The 21,287-nt window shown below is 39.2% G+C and overlaps 1 protein-coding gene across 1 annotated transcript in view; it reads left to right on the top strand.

Moving 5' to 3' along the window:
• The window catches only part of LOC122791409 (5-hydroxytryptamine receptor 4-like), a 449,172-nt gene that overhangs the window by 66,319 nt on the left and 361,566 nt on the right, over positions 1-21,287 (top strand). The window contains exon 2 of the mRNA XM_044059157.1: positions 4,015-4,155. Coding sequence (XP_043915092.1) covers positions 4,015-4,155 — 141 coding nt within the window. The remainder of the gene's footprint in view (positions 1-4,014; positions 4,156-21,287) is intronic.

Genomic DNA, 21,287 nt, shown 5'->3' on the forward strand with positions numbered 1-21,287 from the left:
TTTCAGTTTGGCTAGTTCTGTATTATTTGTCATGCCCCCTAACCTCTGATTGACATTTAAAACCTGCAATACTTGAAATAAAAATATATGCTCAGAACCCATAGCCAGCACATGCTTGGCCAGAGCACTGTATTCCTCACCCTTTCTCATGCAATAAAGGTGGTCCCTAAAATGTTCTTTAAGTTGCCTGTTGGTTTTACCAGCATAAAATCTATAGCATGTGGTACAAGAAGCCACATAAACCAGATTCTTAGTATTGCAACTAGCCTTGGTTCTGATTTCCCATAGACGTCTAGTTTCAGGATATCTAAAGACTCTAGACTGGTCTATATGTACACAGTAACTACGACTGCCACAGGGGTTCGTGCCCAATTCCATAAAAGATAGCTTATGACCAACATGTGGATAACAAAGTTGTTGTTTAAGATTCTTCATAGTTTTATAAACAAATCTAGGGGACTGACCAACCTGTCTCTCAGTTCTTTCATCAAACTGCAAAATATGCCAGTTGCGCTCAATCACATCCCTAATACTATTAATATCTTGCGTATACGAAATAACAAGTGGTAATCTTGTGTCATACAGCTCTCAGCTCCTTTCTCTGCAATATTTGAAAAATACGGTCTATCCTTTCTATTTCTTTCCTGGGTTACTTGCTCATAGGCTGCATTATTCTCCCTCTCTGTATACCCTCTACCCATAAATTCATCTCTCAGGTCCAATAGGCCTTCCATAAAATCATTGTCACTATTGGTGAGGCGTGATAGTCTTAGAGCTTGCCCTTTTATTATATTAGGGAACACATGGGGTGGATGCATGTTAAATCTCTCCAAATAGGAAGTCGGATAACATTCTTTCCTATACATCCTGGTTGTAAGTCCTAAGTCAATCTGTACTACTGTCACATCTAAAAAATCAACTTGCTCTCTAGATTTATTTATCGTAAAGTGTAGAAAATCATTGCTTGTATTTATATCATGAAAAACTCATTCAAAGCCTCTTCACTCCAACCTATGAAGAGGTCGTCAACAAAATGCCTGTATAACCTAACATTAGTATCCCCTCTGGGATGTATACAACAATACTCCCATTCATCCATAATGAGATTTGCATAAGAATTGGCACAGCTGGTGCCCATTGTCACACTAGCTGTTTGCCAATAACAAATATCTTTAAAAAAGGAAACATTTTCCAAAACTATCTCAATCAGCATACAAAGGATATCAATCTGTTCACTTCCATGTATCCCATGTCTTTCCAGTGAGGCTTTAGCCATAGCTAAGCTTTGGGGGTTAGGTATACAGGTAAATAATGATATGACATCCAAAGTGACCAACCAATCGAATTTCTCACCATTAGGCCCTCCACATATCTTATATAAATCTGTCAAAAAATGCTTTGTATCCTTCAGGATCACAGGACATGGTACTACTGTCAAAAGAGGTATTTATAAGGAGTTGTTAAAAAGATTTTTATACTATGTGTGGTGTGGGTAAAGTTGGAAATGTTGGTAATTTGAGTAGGGCTGAAAAACAAGCATTATGTGACTTATGTAGTAATTTAGATATCGTGATTCGCCCTGCTGACAAGGGAGGATTAATTGTTATTCTTAATTCAGGATACTATGATGTGGAAATGACTAAAATGTTGTCTGATATACAAGTGTATGAACCCATTTCGCCCAGTGTAGTTTATGATATGCAAGAACATATTCATAGGGCTCTCTTTGAAAATATGCAAATGGGATGTTTGAGTAAAGAATTGTTTGACTTTTTTCAGGTAAGGGATCCACTGATACCTAGAATGCATAGTTTACCTAAAATCCGCAAGGATCCATTGCATCCCAAATTTAGACCCATTGTAGCTGGAGTATGGTGGCTCACGGAGCCAATCTCAGTGTATATAGATAGACAATTAAAAATGGTGTTTAGAGCATGTCCTGTGATCCTGAAGGATACACAGCATTTTTTGACAGATTTATATAAAGTATGTGGAGGGGTTAATGGCGAGAAGTTCGATTGGTTGGTCACTTTGGATGTCACATCATTATTTACCTGTATACCTAACCCCCAAAGCTTAGCTATGGCTAAAGCCTCACTGGAAAGACATGGGATGCATGGAAGTGAACAGACTGATCTCCTTTGTATGCTGATTGAGATTGTTTTGGAAAATGTTTTCTTTTTTAAAGATATTTGTTATTGGCAAACAGCTGGTGTGTCAATGGGCACCAGCTGTGCCAATTCTTATGCAAATCTCATTATGGATGAATGGGAGTATCGTTGTATACATCCCAGAGGGGATACTAATGTTAGGTTATACAGGCGTTTTGTTGACGACCTCTTCATAGGTTGGAGGGGTAGTGAAGAGGCTTTGGATGACTTTCTTCGTGATATAAATACAAGCAATGATTTTCTACACTTTACGATAAAAAAATCTAAAGAGCAAGTTGATTTTTTAGATGTGACAGTAGTACAGATTGACTTAGGACTTACAACCAGGATGTATAGGAAAGAATGTTATCCGACTTCCTATTTGGAGAGATTTAACATGCATCCACCCCATGTGTTCCCTAATATAATAAAAGGACAAGCTCTAAGACTATCACGCCTCACCAATAGTGACAATGATTTTATGGAAGGCCTATTGGACCCGAGAGATGAATTTATGGGTAGAGGGTATACAGAGAGGGAGAATAATGCAGCCTATGAGCAAGTAACCCAGGAAAGAAATAGAAAGGGTAGAGCGTAGTTTTCCAATATTCCAGAGAAAGGAGCAAAACAAGAGCTGTATGACACAAGATTACCACTTGTTATTTCGTATACGCAAGATATTAATAGTATTAGGGATGTGATTGAGCGCAACTGGCATATTTGCTGGTTGATGAAAGAACTGAGAGACAGGTTGGTCAGTCCCCTAGATTTGTTAACAAAAATATAATCTTAAACAACAACTTTGTTATCCAGATGTTGGTCATAAGCTATCTTTTATGGAATTGGGCACGAACCCCTGTGGCAGTCGTAGTTACTGTGTACATATAGACCAGTCTAGATTCTTTAGACATCCTGAAACTAGACGTCTATGGGAAATCAGAACCAAGGCTAGTTGCAATACTAAGAATCTGGTTTATGTGGCTTCTTGTACCACATGCTACAGATTTTATGCTGGTAAAACCAACAGGCAACTTAAAGAATGTTTTAGGGACCACCTTTATTGCATGAGAAAGGGTGAGGAATACAGTGCTCTGGCCAAGCATGTGCTGGCTATGGGTTCTGAGCATATATTTTTATTTCAAGTATTGCAGGTTTTAAATGTCAATGAGAGGTTTGGGGACATGACAAATAATGCCGAACTAGCCGAACTGAAATGGGTTTTTAGATTAGGGGCTCATAGATGGATGGGTCTTAATGACTCTGTACCATTGAAACCTGTTTTGAAGAGTAGGAAGTTCAATAAATAATTTACTGTTACTGTAGATAGCAGATATTTATGTGATGATTGGAGTTCACTGTCTAGTCTGTAGTTTTATGTAACTGGGAAGTATCATGATGTGTTTTATTGTATTTTATAATGCTGTATCTTTAAGGATTTTGGAGGGAAATTAACTGCATTAATTAGATATGGTATTTATAGAGTGTTATCAATTTTATGTTTTTGTGTCTGAAGAAGTAACTGTGTTACGAAAAAGCTTACACAATAAACGATATTTGGATATTATTGTTGTCCTTTTCCATATTTTGGTACTTGCTCTTTTTGAATATTTAAATAACTGTTTAACTAGTAATTAGAGAAGTGTCACATAACAACTCAGATCATATACACACATAAAATTCTATAGCTTTATATGCTGTTAACCTATTTGCAAAGTTGTTTGTGCTGTTTCTTTAACATAAGTTATACCAAAATTGTTTCAGTTTAATTTGTGCATTTTGAAACCTCCAAAGAAACTTGAATATTTTTCTACAGTGCTTAAAAATATTTAACCAGATATTACAATAATCTTTTTTTCTCTTTAAGTGGCAGTAAGGTGACTTCGGACCATGCACTAAATGTAGTGGAGAAGACAATTCTTGTAATATTCTTTTCCTTTATTATCATAATGACTGTTCTGGGCAACTTGTTGGTTATGGTGGCCCTCTGCAAAGACAGAAAACTAAGGTAATTTTATGCATTTAGATTCCTATAGAAGTTTGCAGTTAGATGATAGACTGGTAACAGTTGTGTGTTATTGGCTATTTTCAAAAGCACCTTTTCCTACTGTTGCTTTAATAACATTGTTGTTGCCCAGAATGCAATTTTGCGTTCTTTTTCTTAAGTTTTTTTGTAATGGTGTTTGACTGTGCCTCAAGGGTTATTTAGTAATTCAGCAATAGCATCATTTGTACAATCCACTCATTGTCTATGGATGATTCTGTATATCTCATACAGATTTCTCATTGCCTGAAATGGCAAAATTTGAAATTTGTTTGCTAACTATTATTGGTAGAGATAATAGCATATATAATACATATATGATATAAATATCATAATATGTAACAAGGTCTTACCCGCACCCAGACAGCAAAGTCAGCAGTAATCAAATTGAACTGTCTTACTGTGCAATGTAAATGTAGGTCATAGATCAATTGCTTAAATGCATTTTTTCCACTGAAAATAAGCTAATAACCTAGTAATGAGTGACAATCTGTTAAATCAGTGTAATAATGCAAGTATTTATTGTTGTTGTGTTTGTTGTCTGTGTCAACAGAATGTTGTATATTATTGCCATGTTAAATGTAGTCTATGTTTAGTATGAATATTGAGCCTGAAGAAACGTAATTTCGCTCGGTTCGCACTTCTGTGAATCAAAGTGACAATAAAGTTTATTTTGACTTCCAGGTGTATGATCTCAGGACTTTTGTAGTGGTTCATTACAGTAATCATTCTAACAGATTTAATACATATTTAAGAAGTTTCCCAAAACTGAAAGCAAAACTTAAGTATGTGACATATAGTTTCACCCACTGAAGGCAGCCACATTAGATATTATATTATCAGATGAGAATAAGCAGAAATGGAAAACCATTTGGGTACAAGTGAGCATCAAATGTCATGGATTATAGAGACCATTACCTATAAAGTTAAATCAAACAAAGGGAACTTTAAATAGCATGGATCATAGAGAACCATTATCATATAGTTGAGGAAAACATCATAGAAAATGTTAAGCAACATAGCAGTCAATAATTTGATCAGTAACCCAGACTGATCAGCTATGCTGATTCATGGTCATCTATGTCATTCAAATTTTGTTGTTGAAAAGATGAACATAGGATCACAAACGGGACATGCACACAATGATCAGAGTCAGTAGCACATTAAGATCAGAGTCAGAGTCACATCATGATCAGAGTCAAAACAGTAAGATCAGTGTCAGTGCAAAAACATAAAAGGGTTCAGCTTTACAGGAGTCTCAGGACTGCTGATGACTAGATAAAGTAAATAACTGGGATCAGTCCCCATGACTTTTGACTGCGGGCAGCTGTGCTGGAGAACAGATGGCTGGGAGACTGTCTGCTGAGGTCACATCACCTACAACAAGCTAGTGTATGACTTCAAGATGCAAGAAGAGTAACATAGTGCATTTGTATAAAGCTGGCAACCACCAGACAGTCTGAAGGAAAAGAGTGCACTTGTGCTAGTTTTGTGGTGGGGCTATGAAGACAAATTATAATGATACTGCACTATTACTCTGGGGAAGTGGTGGGTGCATGTTTCACTAGTGATTCACTGTTCTAGCTTGATATATTCTGGTGCCCACCAAAATGTCAAACCAGCCTGTGCAATTTTAACTTGAAGAATTTAGTTCATAAGATTTGCACAGTCAGAATTTATGTTTTCATAGCTCTGGTACCACATTTCAGGATGCCTATCTCTCACAAAAGTTTAAAAAAATCTCCTTCTATCTTGACATTTGAAATGAGTCACTGTATTGAGTGCCAAAAGATTTAATGTTTTCTATTAAATGTGATTTTTAACAAAAAAAATTACATTTGTTCTGAGTTGAGATAATTTCCCTAAATTAGTTTTAAAAATGGCCCACATTTCACCCCAGAAGAAGCTTTCATGGAATTATTAAAATATAATTTGTCCTGTCATACAGTAGCATACCATATCTTTCAAAGCCATGGTATGTTGAAAACTGATTTCAGAAATGACATTAGTTGTTCATTGGTGTCATAGCTTACTACATTTGTCTCTCAGTTCTATATAGGGCACTCAATGAAACAGATCCATTATCTGATATATATATATATATATATATATATATATATATATATATATGTATATATATATATATATATATATATATATATATATATATATATATATATATATATATTATGTATATATATATATATATATATATATATATATATATATATATATGCTTTTCTTTCTTTACAAGGGGTCTTTATTCCAAGGAAACCAAATGTTAATCTGCTGGCAGTCTATTTCAGGAGCACTGCCTGTAGCATTCAATTTATCTTTTTTATTAGAACAACTGTGATCATATCATTATAATGACTAGACTGGTATTTGTTCACAGTTTCTGTCTGTAAGCAATTACTGAAGACCTCGCAACAAATATTGCTTTAATTTTCACTGGGGATTTGTTTCTGGGAAAGGGATGTCATCACGTCACATTTGCTAAACAGTAATGTGTAGTAGGACATTTGCAAGTGTAAAGATACTGATGTCCATTGTGAAAGCTGTTACTCTTCATAATATGCACATATCTCTCTATCCATCTGTCCAGTCATCTCATTGTCTATATATTTATCTGTCTATGGATGCATGGATGTATCTCTCAGTCTAGCTGTCTGTCTATCTATTTATCCATCTGTCTATCTATAGATCTATCAGGTTAGATGCATTTTGACTTCCTGTACATAATACAATTATTTGTGGTTGCTTTCTGCTTATCTCATGCATATTTTTTGAGAAAGAGTTTTGTGTTTGTTTACTTTCTGCACTTTTAATGTTTAATATTATATATTTTAAATGTTTAATGCTTGATTATGATTTGATTTACTCCAGGGCTGAGCCTGAAATATGTTCCTTTGGACCAGTTCTCCACCTTGATCAACAAATCTACATATATAAATAAACAATAAGCAAAATATGTAGATAGATAAGAGACACGTATATACAGAGAGAGTGAATGAGCTATAAATACAGATGATATAGATATACATATGCATATACATAGGGAAAGGGAACGAGACAGACATATAGACAGGTGGATAGACAAGCAGATACATTCCTGGCTATAGAACAGGTGTAGCAGATATTGACGTTTCCTCACAGCACTTGGTTCTGCGGCTCTATTTCTATCATATATGTATGGAATCTGCATACCTTCCCTCTGGCCTGGTAGGTTTCACCACAGTGTTAAGGTTATTCCAAATCTTATTGGCATGCTAGTCTGTCTTGGTAGAGGGGATACAAAGTACTTTATTGTTTTTTTTATATAGTGAGTGATATGTTCCCTGATTATACATCACATATGACAGAATATCAGAAATTACTGGTTGAGCACTTAGTCTTTAAAACAGGAATGTTTTCTTTCTTCTCATTTAGGAGAGTAGGTATATTATTTGCCATTGATATGAGGATTATGTAACAGAAGCTTCTATAAATTGTTGAGAGGATGGTTAATCTGTAAGATCACTCACTCTAAGTTCTTCCCAGTGGAGAAAGATATGTTTCATGCTGTCACTTAAATAAAGAGTATTTTTGTCTAAAAGGTGCTAAAAACGATACACGACAAATTTACAGTCGGCATTGTTCTGGAAGAGTTATTTGCATGTACTGACTCTTGTGAAGGTACATTTTGGGAGTCAGGATTAACTTCATCTTATCATATATATGTGGCACACAATGCAAGCAAGGGAGTTTCAAAGGGATTCAAAGTCATCGTCTGCATCTCATGTTAGTATAGGTACTACTATCTAAAAGGCTATTCTGCCCTCTGAATTAACTACAAATAGGCTTATCCAATGGCATTGTCATAGGTTAGAACAACTACACTGATACAAATTGTGTGTCAGCTATACATATCACAGATAGCGCACACACAGGAATATGGAGGACCCCTTCTACTAAGCCCATAAGCTACAGGAAGTATCTATTCAAACCCTTCAGATAATTTTAGTACAGAGATAGGGCAGAATTGTAGTAAATATTAGAGTGCTGATAGCTCATAAACATTGACATTTTCCTTGCACAGGGATGCCTTATTAAATATTAGTAATACTAAAGCCATCAAAGCATTAGAGTAAATCTGACAACCAAGCAGAACACTTAGACTTCCTTGATAACATTTGAATTAAAACTCAGCTATTAGATTCTCAATCATTACTAGAGTATTTGCATATAGCTTTGATGATATGTAATTCTGTCATAGTGAATGTATCATGTCAATAATCTATGCTAAAATGAATAGGTATGTTGCAATGACACCCCATCCCAGTTACATTGAAAACCATTGTTAGGCTTAGAGTTATGTGTTTCAGGATACATTCCTCTTATGTCAATTAGTTAAGAAACTACACCTTTATGAATACTGTCCAACACCTCTTCTATGGCATCACACATCTTTCACCAGATTTTGAAAGAAAAACTTTCTTAAGGATATTAAAATCACCACTCTTCAAAAGCAATAAACTGTCTAAGCAGTTGATATCCAGACTAAAAAGATAAGAATCATGCATTTATTCAATATCTGATAACTTCTTTACCTGTTCAGGCTCACAAAGGAACCAAATCCTGGTAACAAAAAGGCACAAGGTAGAGGACCAGTCCTAGATGGGGTGCAGGTCCATTATAGGATGCACGCACATACCCACTTGTGCACAGATACCTACAAACAACAATGTATAGCATAGCAGCATATCTTTGTGTTTTGGGAGGAAATCAAGCTCCCAACAAAACCCCACACCGACATAAGAGGGCCCTTCACACTCCTTATAGACGATGTTGCACCTGGGAACCAAAGTAGAGAATCAAGAGCTGTGAGGCAGCAATGCTGGCGGCTTCCCTGTTACGCTCTCCTCCACTCATTCATTTTCTGCAGAAAACATAAGAAACGTTTCCATAGTGTTGTATGCCTCAGTCTCTTCTACTCAGTGCAGGCTTGCTTTCAAGAAATGCATGCTATCGAGAAGGTCTTGGTTTGGCACAATCATATTTGAAATGCTCATATAGTAACAATAGTCGATAGTCTGTCTGAAACTTGCTTGTCATTGCAGGAAAATCTAGTGCAGCAGGTATGTTGAAACAAGGCACATCAGTCATTTCACACATAGCTACTCCTCTCTGCATCAACCCTCGGCATGTTTTTTTCGATTATTTATTGTTTCTAGCAATTTATATATAGCACTTTTATTGTAATCTGCATGGGTAACTGATTTGTTTGCAGTTAAAAGCATTCTGTATCTTTACAAATCTTTATCTGTTTAAAAACTTTCATTTTGTGGCTTTCTGTAGTGCTTTGTAGGCTAATAGCTTTAGTATTTGTCCTAGTTCAGAATTGTTGGCTCTGGGCTTGTTTGTTTATACAGTGATTGTTCAAAGCACATGACAGGCCATCTTGAATTAGCTGAAGCCTTTCTTTACCTTGGCTAGATTGTATTAATTGGCTGCAGATTAGTGGGGGCTGGTTCTTTTGTGTATTTGTAAAAAAAAAAAAAGTTGTTCTTCTGGTATTTAAGCCCTAACTTTGAGAGAGTTTCTGTCTATACACACTGAGCAGAGTGGATGAGAGGTGTTGACTCCAACTCTTGGCTGAGATATACAAGTATCCTGTTTTTTTCGATTATTTATTGTTTCTAGCAATTTATATATAGCACTTTTATTGGAATCTGCATGGGTAACTGATTTGTTTGCAGTTAAAACATTCTGTATCTTTACAAATATTTATCTGTTTAAAAACTTTCATTTTGTGGCTTTCTGTAGTGCTTTGTAGGCTAATAGCTTTAGTGTCTCCACCCACCCTCCCTGTTGGTGTCTTGGTGTTATACTTGGTGGCTTTGCAGTTGCCCGCCCCTACTGTAGATCTGATCTGGGACACTCCTCCCAGTCTAGTGTCATCAGCTCGTTCTACCTAATACAGAGAGAACATTTGATAAGGCCTTCTGTTTCTCCTTTTTCCCTTTCAAAAAAAAAAAAATCTTTTTGCCTGAATTTCCTTATGTTCTGACTGTGCTTCTCAAATATTTTGGAAATATAGAGTATATTTTAGAGCATTTATTATAACTGTAATTGCCTTAATATTGCTACAACTCAAGTGCTCTAGGTTGCACTGCATCTGAAGTGTTTGTGTGTTTTAGCTGTTTTTCTGTATATATAGACTTCTCTGTATATGTAGACTAGCTACTTATTATGCTGTGTTACTGCCTCTTAAATTGTTTTCCAGTTGTGCACTTGCCTTGCTTCATTTAAAAAGTTTTAAATTGCTAATTTTGTAGAGTTTTAATTGCATTTACTGTTTAGGACTACACACTCAAGTGTGTTAGCCTTTTCTGTGTTTATTTACTGTATTATTGCATTGTTTAGCCTGTTTCAACAAAAAAATATATATATACTATCTTGTTTGCTCGTTTCCCACCTTTTCTAGCCAGTCCATATCCCAGGCTTTGCTTGTCTCAGGACTTTATTTTCAGTGCTCAGAGCTATCCAGACCTTGCTGTGGTAGAGGGAAGTCATACTGCCTACCAGTGGGACTGGTGAACATTGTACTGCCTATCTAACACTAGAGGAGTGGTTTCCAGCTCTGAAATTGTAATTTTATTAGCCTTTCTGGGCTGATTTCTATCCCTTTCAACTTTCTGGCTTAAAAACGCGTGTGTTTGCACATTTTTCACATCGTGCAGCACTGCGAGGCTACAGTTAAACTATTCCAGATGCCAGAAAGTCTGCTCTTCAAATTTTCCCTTAAAACTAGCTGGTTTCTCAGTAGTAGCACTAAAATCTGAGCCCCTGTGACTAGCACTTGCTCTAGAATCTGCTGGAAAGCACTAGGAAGCCTGAAACTGATACAAGCACTCAGCTCTCCTTGTCAATAAGGAGAAATTAATCATAGGCACTAAACAGCCTACAATTGCAAAGTACCTTGCAAAGGTAAGGGAAAACAGCTCTTAAACTTTACAAAAAAGCACCTAAACAGGCATGTCCAAGGGTCAGCTTCCGGTGATTTCTCCTGTCCACCTGGTGAATCTGGGCATACTGGGGCAATGCGGCAACTGCCTCATGTACACAGACAATCCTCTCCTCCTACCACCCAACACTACAACCTGCGAGAGATGCACTTACATAGCCAAACTGGAAGCAAAGCTCTCTCCGGTCAAGATTGTGCTAGACAGTCAAGAGGAGAAGGCTAACACTTGCATTACACCTCTAGCAACTCATAGCCCTTCAAACCCACACCATCAACACCCACACATAGCAACACTAAACCCACATATGCGGAGGCCCTTAACATTAACCTGCCCAAGCAACAAGGACCTCCGAGCGAAGCATAAACAAACACCAGTCACAACCAAAGTGACACATAGCTCACAACACCAGTGTGCCACCCAACAACAGCCCCTAAGGCAAGACAATGTACCCAACACTTTAGTCATAGGTGACTCTATAATCAGGCATACTGATGTCCCACTCACCAGGCTGAACAAGGAGAAAATTACAGTCAGCTGCCTGTCGGGTGCCAGGATCCGCCACATAACGCATGCACTCAAGTCACTCTACAACAAGTACAAATATGACTCTGTCATTGTCCATGCTGGAGTGAATGACTTGAGATGTACCTCCCTGGACTACATGAAAAGAGACATGGAAGAGATCTTGGATCATGTGACCCAGGCAGGTATGACCCTAGCCCTGAGTAGCATCCTGCCTTCACCCAGAATGATACCACAGTATAAGGACAAAATGATTGACTTCAACAATTGGTTAAGCTTCTGGTGTCATTCAAAGGGGATCCAGTATTTGTCTGCCTGGGAAGACATGATCGACAGACCACGATGCTTTGCCAGAGATGGTCTGCACCTGTCACCCCTGGGATTCAGTTTACTGGCTAAAGCTCCTGCCACACCTATAGTGCCTTTTTTAGGCAAGGTTCAAAGGATAAAACCACCACCGTAACAGATACAAGCATGCAAAATCTGAAGGTAATGCTACTCAATGCTAGAAGTCTAAACCTCAAAGTGCACTCTCTCGAGGCACTCCTAAAAATGGAGAACATCGATATCTGTGCAGTGACTGAGACCTGGTTCTAGGCTCCAGAGAGCAACCCTGCAATACCAGGCTACAATTCTTACCACACTTTTCGGCCACAAAACCAAGACCGAAACACTGAAGGTGGAGGAGTGTCCATATTCACCAAAGATATTCACACCTCCAGGCTAGTTGCCCAACACAATGCATCTGAAATTCTCCAGGTGCAACTAACACTAGGTAAGACTGCAATCCAAACTGTAGCTTGCTACAGATCCTCCACCATACCCCAATATTCTCACTACACCTTCCTAAATATACTGGAAAATATTACGATACAACCAAATACCCTAATACTGGGTGATTTCAACTACCCTGCCATTAATTGGGAAAACTATTCGGGTACCAACTCCTTTTCCCAACGGTTCTTGAAATTCATAAATTCCAATGCCCTGGATCAACTAATCCATTGTCCCACCAGGGGCTCCAATATCCTAGACCTGGTCATTACCAATATGGGAGATAGATGCTCCACACCAATGGTCACCCCCTCATTGGTCAGGTCTGACCATAAGCAAATCACCCTTGACATCCACATCCCACCCCCACCCCCACCCCCCAGTAAGGAAACTTCCTTAAAAAACTGCTCCAAAGCCAACTTCATGCTACTGAAGTCAGAAGTGACAAACTTCACAACACCTGCGCAGATGGGATCTGGAAGTTCGACTGCAGAATCCTACACTAAGGCACTGTACAAGCACATCCACTCATGCATGAATCGTGTCATCCCAAATAGAACCAAGATGCTCTTCTCCAAAAAAAGGAAGCCAATCTGGTGGTACCCTCCTATAAACAAACTATACAACAGAAGGAAGAAACTGTTGCAGAAAAGAGGAAAATCCCAGGATGCAAAAAACTCCCTCACCAGCCTCAAGTAAGAAGCTGAGATCCCTCATAAAATCCTCAAAAGCTAGTTACGAAAATAAAATTGCCAAAGATTCCAAAGACAACCACAAGGCATTCTATAGTTATGTCAAGAATCTAAATGGCAATGCTCAGATCTGCTCTGAGCTGCAACAGAATGGCATTAAATATACTGATCCCAAGGATATTGCCATTATACTGGCAGATCGATTTAGTGCTAACTTCACCCCCCTCTCACCCCCTAAAGGGCCCATCTCAATACCAAAAGATTGCCAAATTCCGATAATCACAGCCACACAGGTAGAAACAGCACTCTCCAAAGCTAAGAATACAGCATCCATGGGACCAGATGACATTCCAGGCCCATGGACTATAAAATGAACTGGCACCCCACCTAAGTGTCATGTTTAATCATAGCCTCATCTCAGGCTTCGTGCCCACTGAGTGGCACACAGCTACAGTTATCCCGCTGCTCAAGGGAGGATCCGCCTTGGATCCCCGGGAACTACCGTCCCATCAGTCTGACAAGCCTGATCTGCAAGGGCATGGAACGCATTATCATAGAACTTATAAACAAAGACATTGGCAACCTTGAAACACTGGACCCCACCCAGTTTGGGTTTGTGAAGGGCCGATCTTGTTTCCTGAATCTGACTGACTTCTTCGAATCAGTCTCCAGAGCTGTGGACGAGGGTAAGGCGGTCCGCACAGCCTATCTGGACCTCGCCAAGGCCTTTGACACCATCCCCCACTCTGGAATCATAGCTAAACTTACTAAGCTGGGCATAAATCCCTGCATCACTTGATGGGTTGCTAACTGGCTTACTGACAGAACCCAGACTGTAAAAGTAGCCGACTCCAAATCTAGCTCCAGACAAGTGACAAGTGGAGTACCTCAGGGTTCAGTCCTAGGACCATTTTTGTTTGGCATCTACTTCTCTGAAGTACAGGCCAACACTAAGGGACTCTGGCTAACAAAGTTTTCAGATGACTGCAAACTGGGAACCATTATTGAATCCCCAAATGATGTGGATATTCTACAAAAGGGTCTTACAGAAACAGATGCCTGGTGCCACAGCCATGGGCACAAGCTTAATGCCAAGAAATGTATAGTTATCCCCTTTGGAAAAAAACATGTACCCATGAACTACCACATAGGTGGCAGGACACTAAACATTGAAAGTGTGATGAGAGACTTAGGGACACAAGTGGAAAGTGGTCTCACTTTCAATAACCACATCGCCACAACAGTCAGAAAATCCTTTTATGTGGCACACCTCATCACTAAGGGCTTTTCATCCAGAAAAAAGGAGGTCATTGTCCCACTGTACTCATCCCTCATTAGACACATTATAGAGTATAATGCCCCATTTGGTATGTACCTCACAAGACATCTGCAACAGCTGGAAAGGCCACAGAAATACCTCACTAAAAGAATCACAGTCCTAAAGCAGATGCCATATGCTGACCATCTAAAAAAACTCCAGCTATACTCTGTGGTATATCGTCTACTCAGAGGCGATCTCTGCTTAACATACAAGGACATGTCATACCCTGAGCTGTTGAACATGCTCCACTTAAAGAAATCTCAATCCCTCAGAGCCACACACTCCAGGGATCTAAACCTTATCATCACAATGAACAAAACATGCTGGAGGGATAGTTTCCTGACCCAGAGACTCCCCATACTCTGGAATAGACTGCCCATACATGTCAAGCAGAGCACCTCATTGGCCCTCTTCAAAAGGAACCTTGATGATTGGATGGGAGATAGGAAATTCACTCCGGGGATCATGTCAGTCACCCTTCTAGACAGGGGCCCAGAGAAGTAAATATTGTGGGAGAATTTTCCAGGGAATTGTTATGGCTAGGCTTGCATAGGCCTTAGGGCCAATAGCCTAGTACCAACCTATGAACCTATGAACCTATGAACCTATGATCAACATGTGGCAGGACTTACTATTGAAGAGGTTTTAATTCTTTTCTTCAATCATATTTTTGAAAGGGGTAAACTGTATACAGCACTGTACTTCTCTAGACAAAGAAAAAAAAACTATTGACATGTCCAAGAACTGAAGACAGAGTACTAAAGAGCTGTAAACCTGGCAAGGATAGGGTCATCACCACAGTTCAGGGAGAGAGGCAAGTTTGCTTAAGGAATACAGTGATTTATTTGTTATTTCTGGAAGGCAGCCTATAAATGAGACCCATAACTGAGCAGGCTAAGCTGCAACCAAAACTGTCAGTGTATATGCTGATCACAAACCCTGGATAAAATGGTAATGTGTGATATGAAACACAATGCCAGTTCAAAGAACAAAGCAGGTGATGTAGTCCAGTATTACAGCAAAATGGGTAGAGTAGATGTGAGTGATGATATGTTAAGAAACTGATTGTACCTAAAAGATATAAAGTGTCATTCGGTAATATAAATTATGCGGGCATGTAAGGGCCACAGCACAACTGAAGTAACTCAATGCCTTCCAAAACTAATCAAATATGCAGTGGTAATGCCATTGTTTGAAAGGGTTAGAATAAGGAAACAATTTACAGGCAAAAACCTAACATATCCCATAATGATCAGCACAGCACTGTGATTGCCTAGCCTCATGAGTCCAGTACCATTCATGCAGCCTGCTCACAATGATGCATGTTTACTTGTGCAATGACATGCTGCTATGAGCACAGCTGATAGCCCAGCTAATGTCTGTGCAGCAGAGCCCATACTATTTTTACAGTATAAATAGTAGGAATATTTGTGTGTAGGACAAGCAGAAATAAGAATGAACAGACCCAGCCTGAACCTCCTACAGTCAATTGCCTTGCGTGGGTATTCCCCTCTAGAATATCAAGAAAATAATTTATGATAGCAATAGTCTCTGCAGTATCCAAGTCCTGTGACAGACCCAGCCTGAACCTCCTACAGTCAATTGCCCTGTGTGGGTATTCCCCTCTAGAATATCAAGAAAATAATTTATGTATGTGCAGCCTAAAGTGTTAAATGCTGTATTTAATACCTGTACTAATGCTCCTGCCCTGGCTGTAAGTTGCACATCTCTGGACCGCTCCCTGTTGTCTGCCTCTTTACTTGTGTTCTCTATAGCTTACTCTCCATCCTGATCTAGCCAGCTCTCTCAACCTCTCTGACCACAGTCCCCTCCTCTGCACATTTCACTGGTCTCTCCTCCTGAAAACTGCACTCCTCTATTTGAGTGCCTGGCCCCTAGTTTGGTACTCTAATCTTCTGCTGTACATCCCTACAGACCTACTCTACCTTTTTCTCCCTGTACCCCTCCCCTCCTGTCTTATTGATCTCACATCTCCTAGCTAATCTGATTTGCTGATTGCTTCTTGAATCTTCTCCATGAGTGTAGCCCCGTTCCATTCGCCCTCGCTACGCTTGGGCTTACTTTGCTCCCCTACCCTACCCCCATTCGCACCCACCCCGATAACAATTACATTTATAGTTTCCTTTTCCTCTCCTTCCTGTCAGCTCAGCCTCTCACAACACACTTCCTGCTTGCAATCCATCCCCTTCCCTACCAATACCCACCTACCTCACTCCTATACAAACTGTCATTTATCCCCCTAACAATGCAACTGCTTTTCTTTGCCACCTCACTACTCATTTTCCTTTCAGATTTAACCTCATTTCACTCAAATCATTTCTACCTCCCCAGCCCACTTAAAGGTTCCCACACCTCTACCTCCCACACTAATCTACTAGCTACTTCATACTCAGCTATCTCTCCAGCTCTCTTTAATTTCTCTTCCTCCTGTTTAAACAAATTTAGCCTCCTTCACAATCAAACCAAAAATCATCTTCCTCGTCTTACCTTATACTCCACTCACACTTCTTACAAATAACCTTCTTTGCTCTGTTGACATCCACCTTAACCCAGGATCTCTGTCCTTTCTTCATCCCTCCACTCCCACCCCCTCTGCTCACACCCCTAACCATACCCACACTCATATATAACAGACTTCAGCTCATAAGCACCTACTCATATATTCTATAAATATTCAAAGTCTAACTAGCAAGATCTCAGAACTACATACCTGGATAGCCCATACAAACCCTAATATCCTTGCCTTGTCTAAAACTTGGCTCAAGTCACACATCACTAACAGTGAAATACTGCCACCTGGATACAACATCTATCATGCTGATAGATCCCCAAAAAGGGTGGTGGTGTAGCCATACTCTACTCAGATAGCCTAAACCTCTCTCCTGTCACTATCCCCATACCTAACTTCCATCCTGCTGAACTTCTCATTCTAAACTGCTATCTAAATCCACAAAAGAAATTTACTATCACCTCCATCTACATCCCCCCTGGAAATAATATACCCACCCTCAAAAAGATCCTTGCCTGGTTTAGCCACAACTTAGACTATGAAACTCTCATTCTTGGTGATGCCAATGTAGACTGGTCCAAACTAACTAGTAACTCTCCTCAATCTAGTATCATCCTACATGGTTTCCATCAACTGATGACATCCCCCACCCATTTCAACAAAGACTTATCTTCTAGCTCCATCATTGACTGGATACTCACTAACTCCCCCCACCTCTACCATGGCCCATCTACCCTACCTGACTCCTAAAGTGATTACCTCCCCACCTCTGTCCTCAGACACACCACCCAGGCACACAAACCTCACCTATATAGAGACTGTCGTAAGCTCTCCAACTTCAATAACACCCAATTTAACTCCATACTATCTAGCTTTGATTGGTCCATCCTTAGACACATCCCTCTTGATGATGCAGTCAGTAAATTTAACAACATTTTCCTAGATACCCTTAATTCCCTTCCTCCCTCCAGGAAAATTAGAATTAAATTAAACTATGCTCCATGGCTCTCCAAAGATACTAGAGCACTGATGCATAACAGGGATAACACCTGGAAGGCATGGTTTAAAACTAAGCATATTACCCTTCTACATAAATATCGAAAACTACTTAACCTAGTCAAGAAATTAGTCACTAAAGACAAAAAAAAATCTTACTACAACTCTTCTCAACTAGACAACAGATCCAACACTCACAAACTTTGGACTAATGTTAATAAAATTCTCTACCCTGACAGCCCTTCAAACCCCTCACCTTACCTCAACAAAACCCCTCTGGAAATTGCTACCCTACTCAACAAACACTTTATTGACACTATCCAAAACCTCACTCCCTCTAACACTAATACTTCAACTACCACTTCCCCCATCAACCCCCACAACCAGAATCTCTTCTCATTTACATCTGTGTCAACTTCTTACATCAAATCTCTTCTTCTAAAACTTAAACCATGTTCTCCCTCCACCGATAACCTACCTCCAATATTCCTCAAACTTGCTGCTGAATTTATAGTCTATCCCATATCCATTCACATTAACAGATTCCTGCTATCTGGAAATCCTTCTTTACTATCCCACTACATAAGAGTGGCAACTCTACTGATCCATCTCACTATCGTCCCATTGCTATTCTTTCTCCACTTTTTAAGATACTCAAGAAATGCATTTACTCACAACTTCTCATCCACCTCTTCCAACGCAACCTTCTCACTCCCACACAGCATGGGTTCCATCCCTACCACAGCACATCCACTGCCCTACTATCTTTCACTCATACCATAGCCAAAGTCCAAGATAACAGTCAACGGATATCCTGTTTCTTCCTTGACCTTTCCAAAGCCTTCAATACAGTCTCTCACTCTATCCTCCTAACTAAGCTATCTAACCTCAACCTATCTACTACCTCCCTTGCTTGGTTCTCCAGCTATCTCTCTAGTAGGCAGAAATCTGTCAAATGGCACTCCTTCTGCTCTCCCTATATATCTGTCCCAACTGGTATTCCACAAGTCTCAATCTTGAGTCCCCTTCTATTTAACATCTTTACAAATAAACTCTTCACTTCTTGTACACAAGAAGAAGATTTGGGACAGACAGGAAGAAGACAACAGGTTACAAGAGTGTCCAGCACTGAGATGGATGGACCAAGTAAGAGAATACCTGGAGCAGTCAGACAAGACTGTTGAAGAAGGCAGATGATTGGCATTGACTCAAGAAAGATGGAAATAGTTGATGCAGCTCCCTAACCCCATGTAGAACATGGGAGGAAGGGGGTTGATGATAATGAGGATGATGATGATGACGACGACAATAATTACAGTTAATCGCTTCTCTAAACAAATTGTTGGCCATCGTTCCATCTTCCCTACACAGTGCATTGTCTAAAAACCACCCTTCAGTGTCAAAATTAATATTATTACTAAGCGTCAGTTCTTTTCTAGAACTGTAGTCAAGGGTTTAAGTCCATCAGCCTGCATTTCCCTGCTGTGTGACTTAGACAGTGCTGATGGGCTGGGCCTGAAATATGTCAGTGTGCTTCAGTATTGTGTACCCCAGTTAGCAAATACAAACAAAGAAACAAACAACAAATACATAAATAATGATTGCTATATTACACAAAAAATCCAAATAGTCCAAACTGCCATGCTGTGTTCAAACTTTAGCATCTATGACGTGTGCATATAATATCACATACTGCTTGGAACATTTTTGTGCATACTGTTATTTTCCTTTTACTGGCTGCATAGACATTTGCATGGTCTTGTCTCCTTTTCTACGACACATTTATAAATATGTTGCATTTTCATACCAAATGAGGTTGTTATGTGACACTAATTCAAAAAATACATGTATGCCCAATACCCATTGTACATTTGGCTGACTACCTCATTTTTTGTTTAATAAAGCAGAGTAGACAAATCTCAACTAACAGCCAGCCAAGTGCTCTACTCATTTACTGTTTCCAAATTCTGGAACTCCCTCCCATCCTCTATAACCTCCATCAGTAGCAATTCTCTATTTAAAAGGTCTCTCAAACAACATCTCTCCTCTTGCTGGTTTTGCGCATGCCAAAAATAACTCTCTCCAGACATTACTATCCCAACTGTAGCCCTCTGCTCTCTTCTCCAACTTCTTTTTCATCCATGTATTCCTCCTCTTTCGAACCAACCAGCTCTGTAACCATCCCAGACGTGCCTACCCCTGTGACTTTCCAAACACTTTATACACATCCTCTCTCTCTATACCTACCTTACTACCACTTCTGTACCTATTCCTCCCTGTCTTTTGCACTGCTGTTCTCCTCATCAATCCTTTTTGTAGCTACTTATTGTTGTTATCCTGCTAACGTTGATATGTACACTATACTGTGTTATCTTAAAATCTTCCTGTTATTATGCTATACAGGTTTCTAAACATTTATGTAACTGAAACTATATGTTCTGTATTAATTTGTATGTGGAGCTTTTCTTCCCGGGCCTCCACTGAAAATGGGCTCTCCAAGGCCTAGTGGACTTTCCCGGTAAAAAAATGCAATAAATAAATAAATAAATAAAATAAATAACAGTCGAGTAGCATCCACCCCTGCACACTGATGTATACAGCATATAGATTCTCAATATCCAGAATAACAGCTGAGTGTTCTGCAATGTAATAGTAATACTAAAACACCTTATTTTTAACATTTCCTTATTGTGTTAGTGGATCAGCAAGAAGAGCATTTTCTTTGATAGCAGAAAGATGAAAAGTTGGTGGGTTCTATTCCCACATCAGGTGCTTGGATTCAGTTGTTGTTATCTGTACTGTAGTGAAATATAAGTGGACCCATTTGCCTGAGGGGATGCTAGTTTTGGTGAATATGAAAGATCTTATGGAACTTACTACAAAAAAAAAATATATATATATATATATATATATATATATATATATATATATATATATATGGGTCTACTTCAGAATGTCGACCATTCAGAATGTCGACTTTCATATGGCCGAAACCATATGATCAACATTCCAAAAGACCAACATTCTGAAATAGCACCATTTACCTACCCGTAAACACAATAAAACTGAAGAGAGCAAGCCCCCCTGCACCCCCCACACCCCCTGCTACTTAAATAATCTCACTCCGAGATCGCACTACAGTGAAGGAAAGGGAAATCTCCCAATCCTGCAGTGTAGCGGGATGTCCGCTATCATTTGTCGGCCTTTCAAACATTCGCTCATATGGTGTCGGCCATATGAGTTTCGAACATTTG

Source organism: Protopterus annectens, chromosome 17.part0 (genome assembly GCF_019279795.1).
Source record: "Protopterus annectens isolate FY-2018-M chromosome 17.part0, PAN1.0, whole genome shotgun sequence".
Classification (NCBI taxonomy): domain Eukaryota; kingdom Metazoa; phylum Chordata; order Ceratodontiformes; family Protopteridae; genus Protopterus; species Protopterus annectens.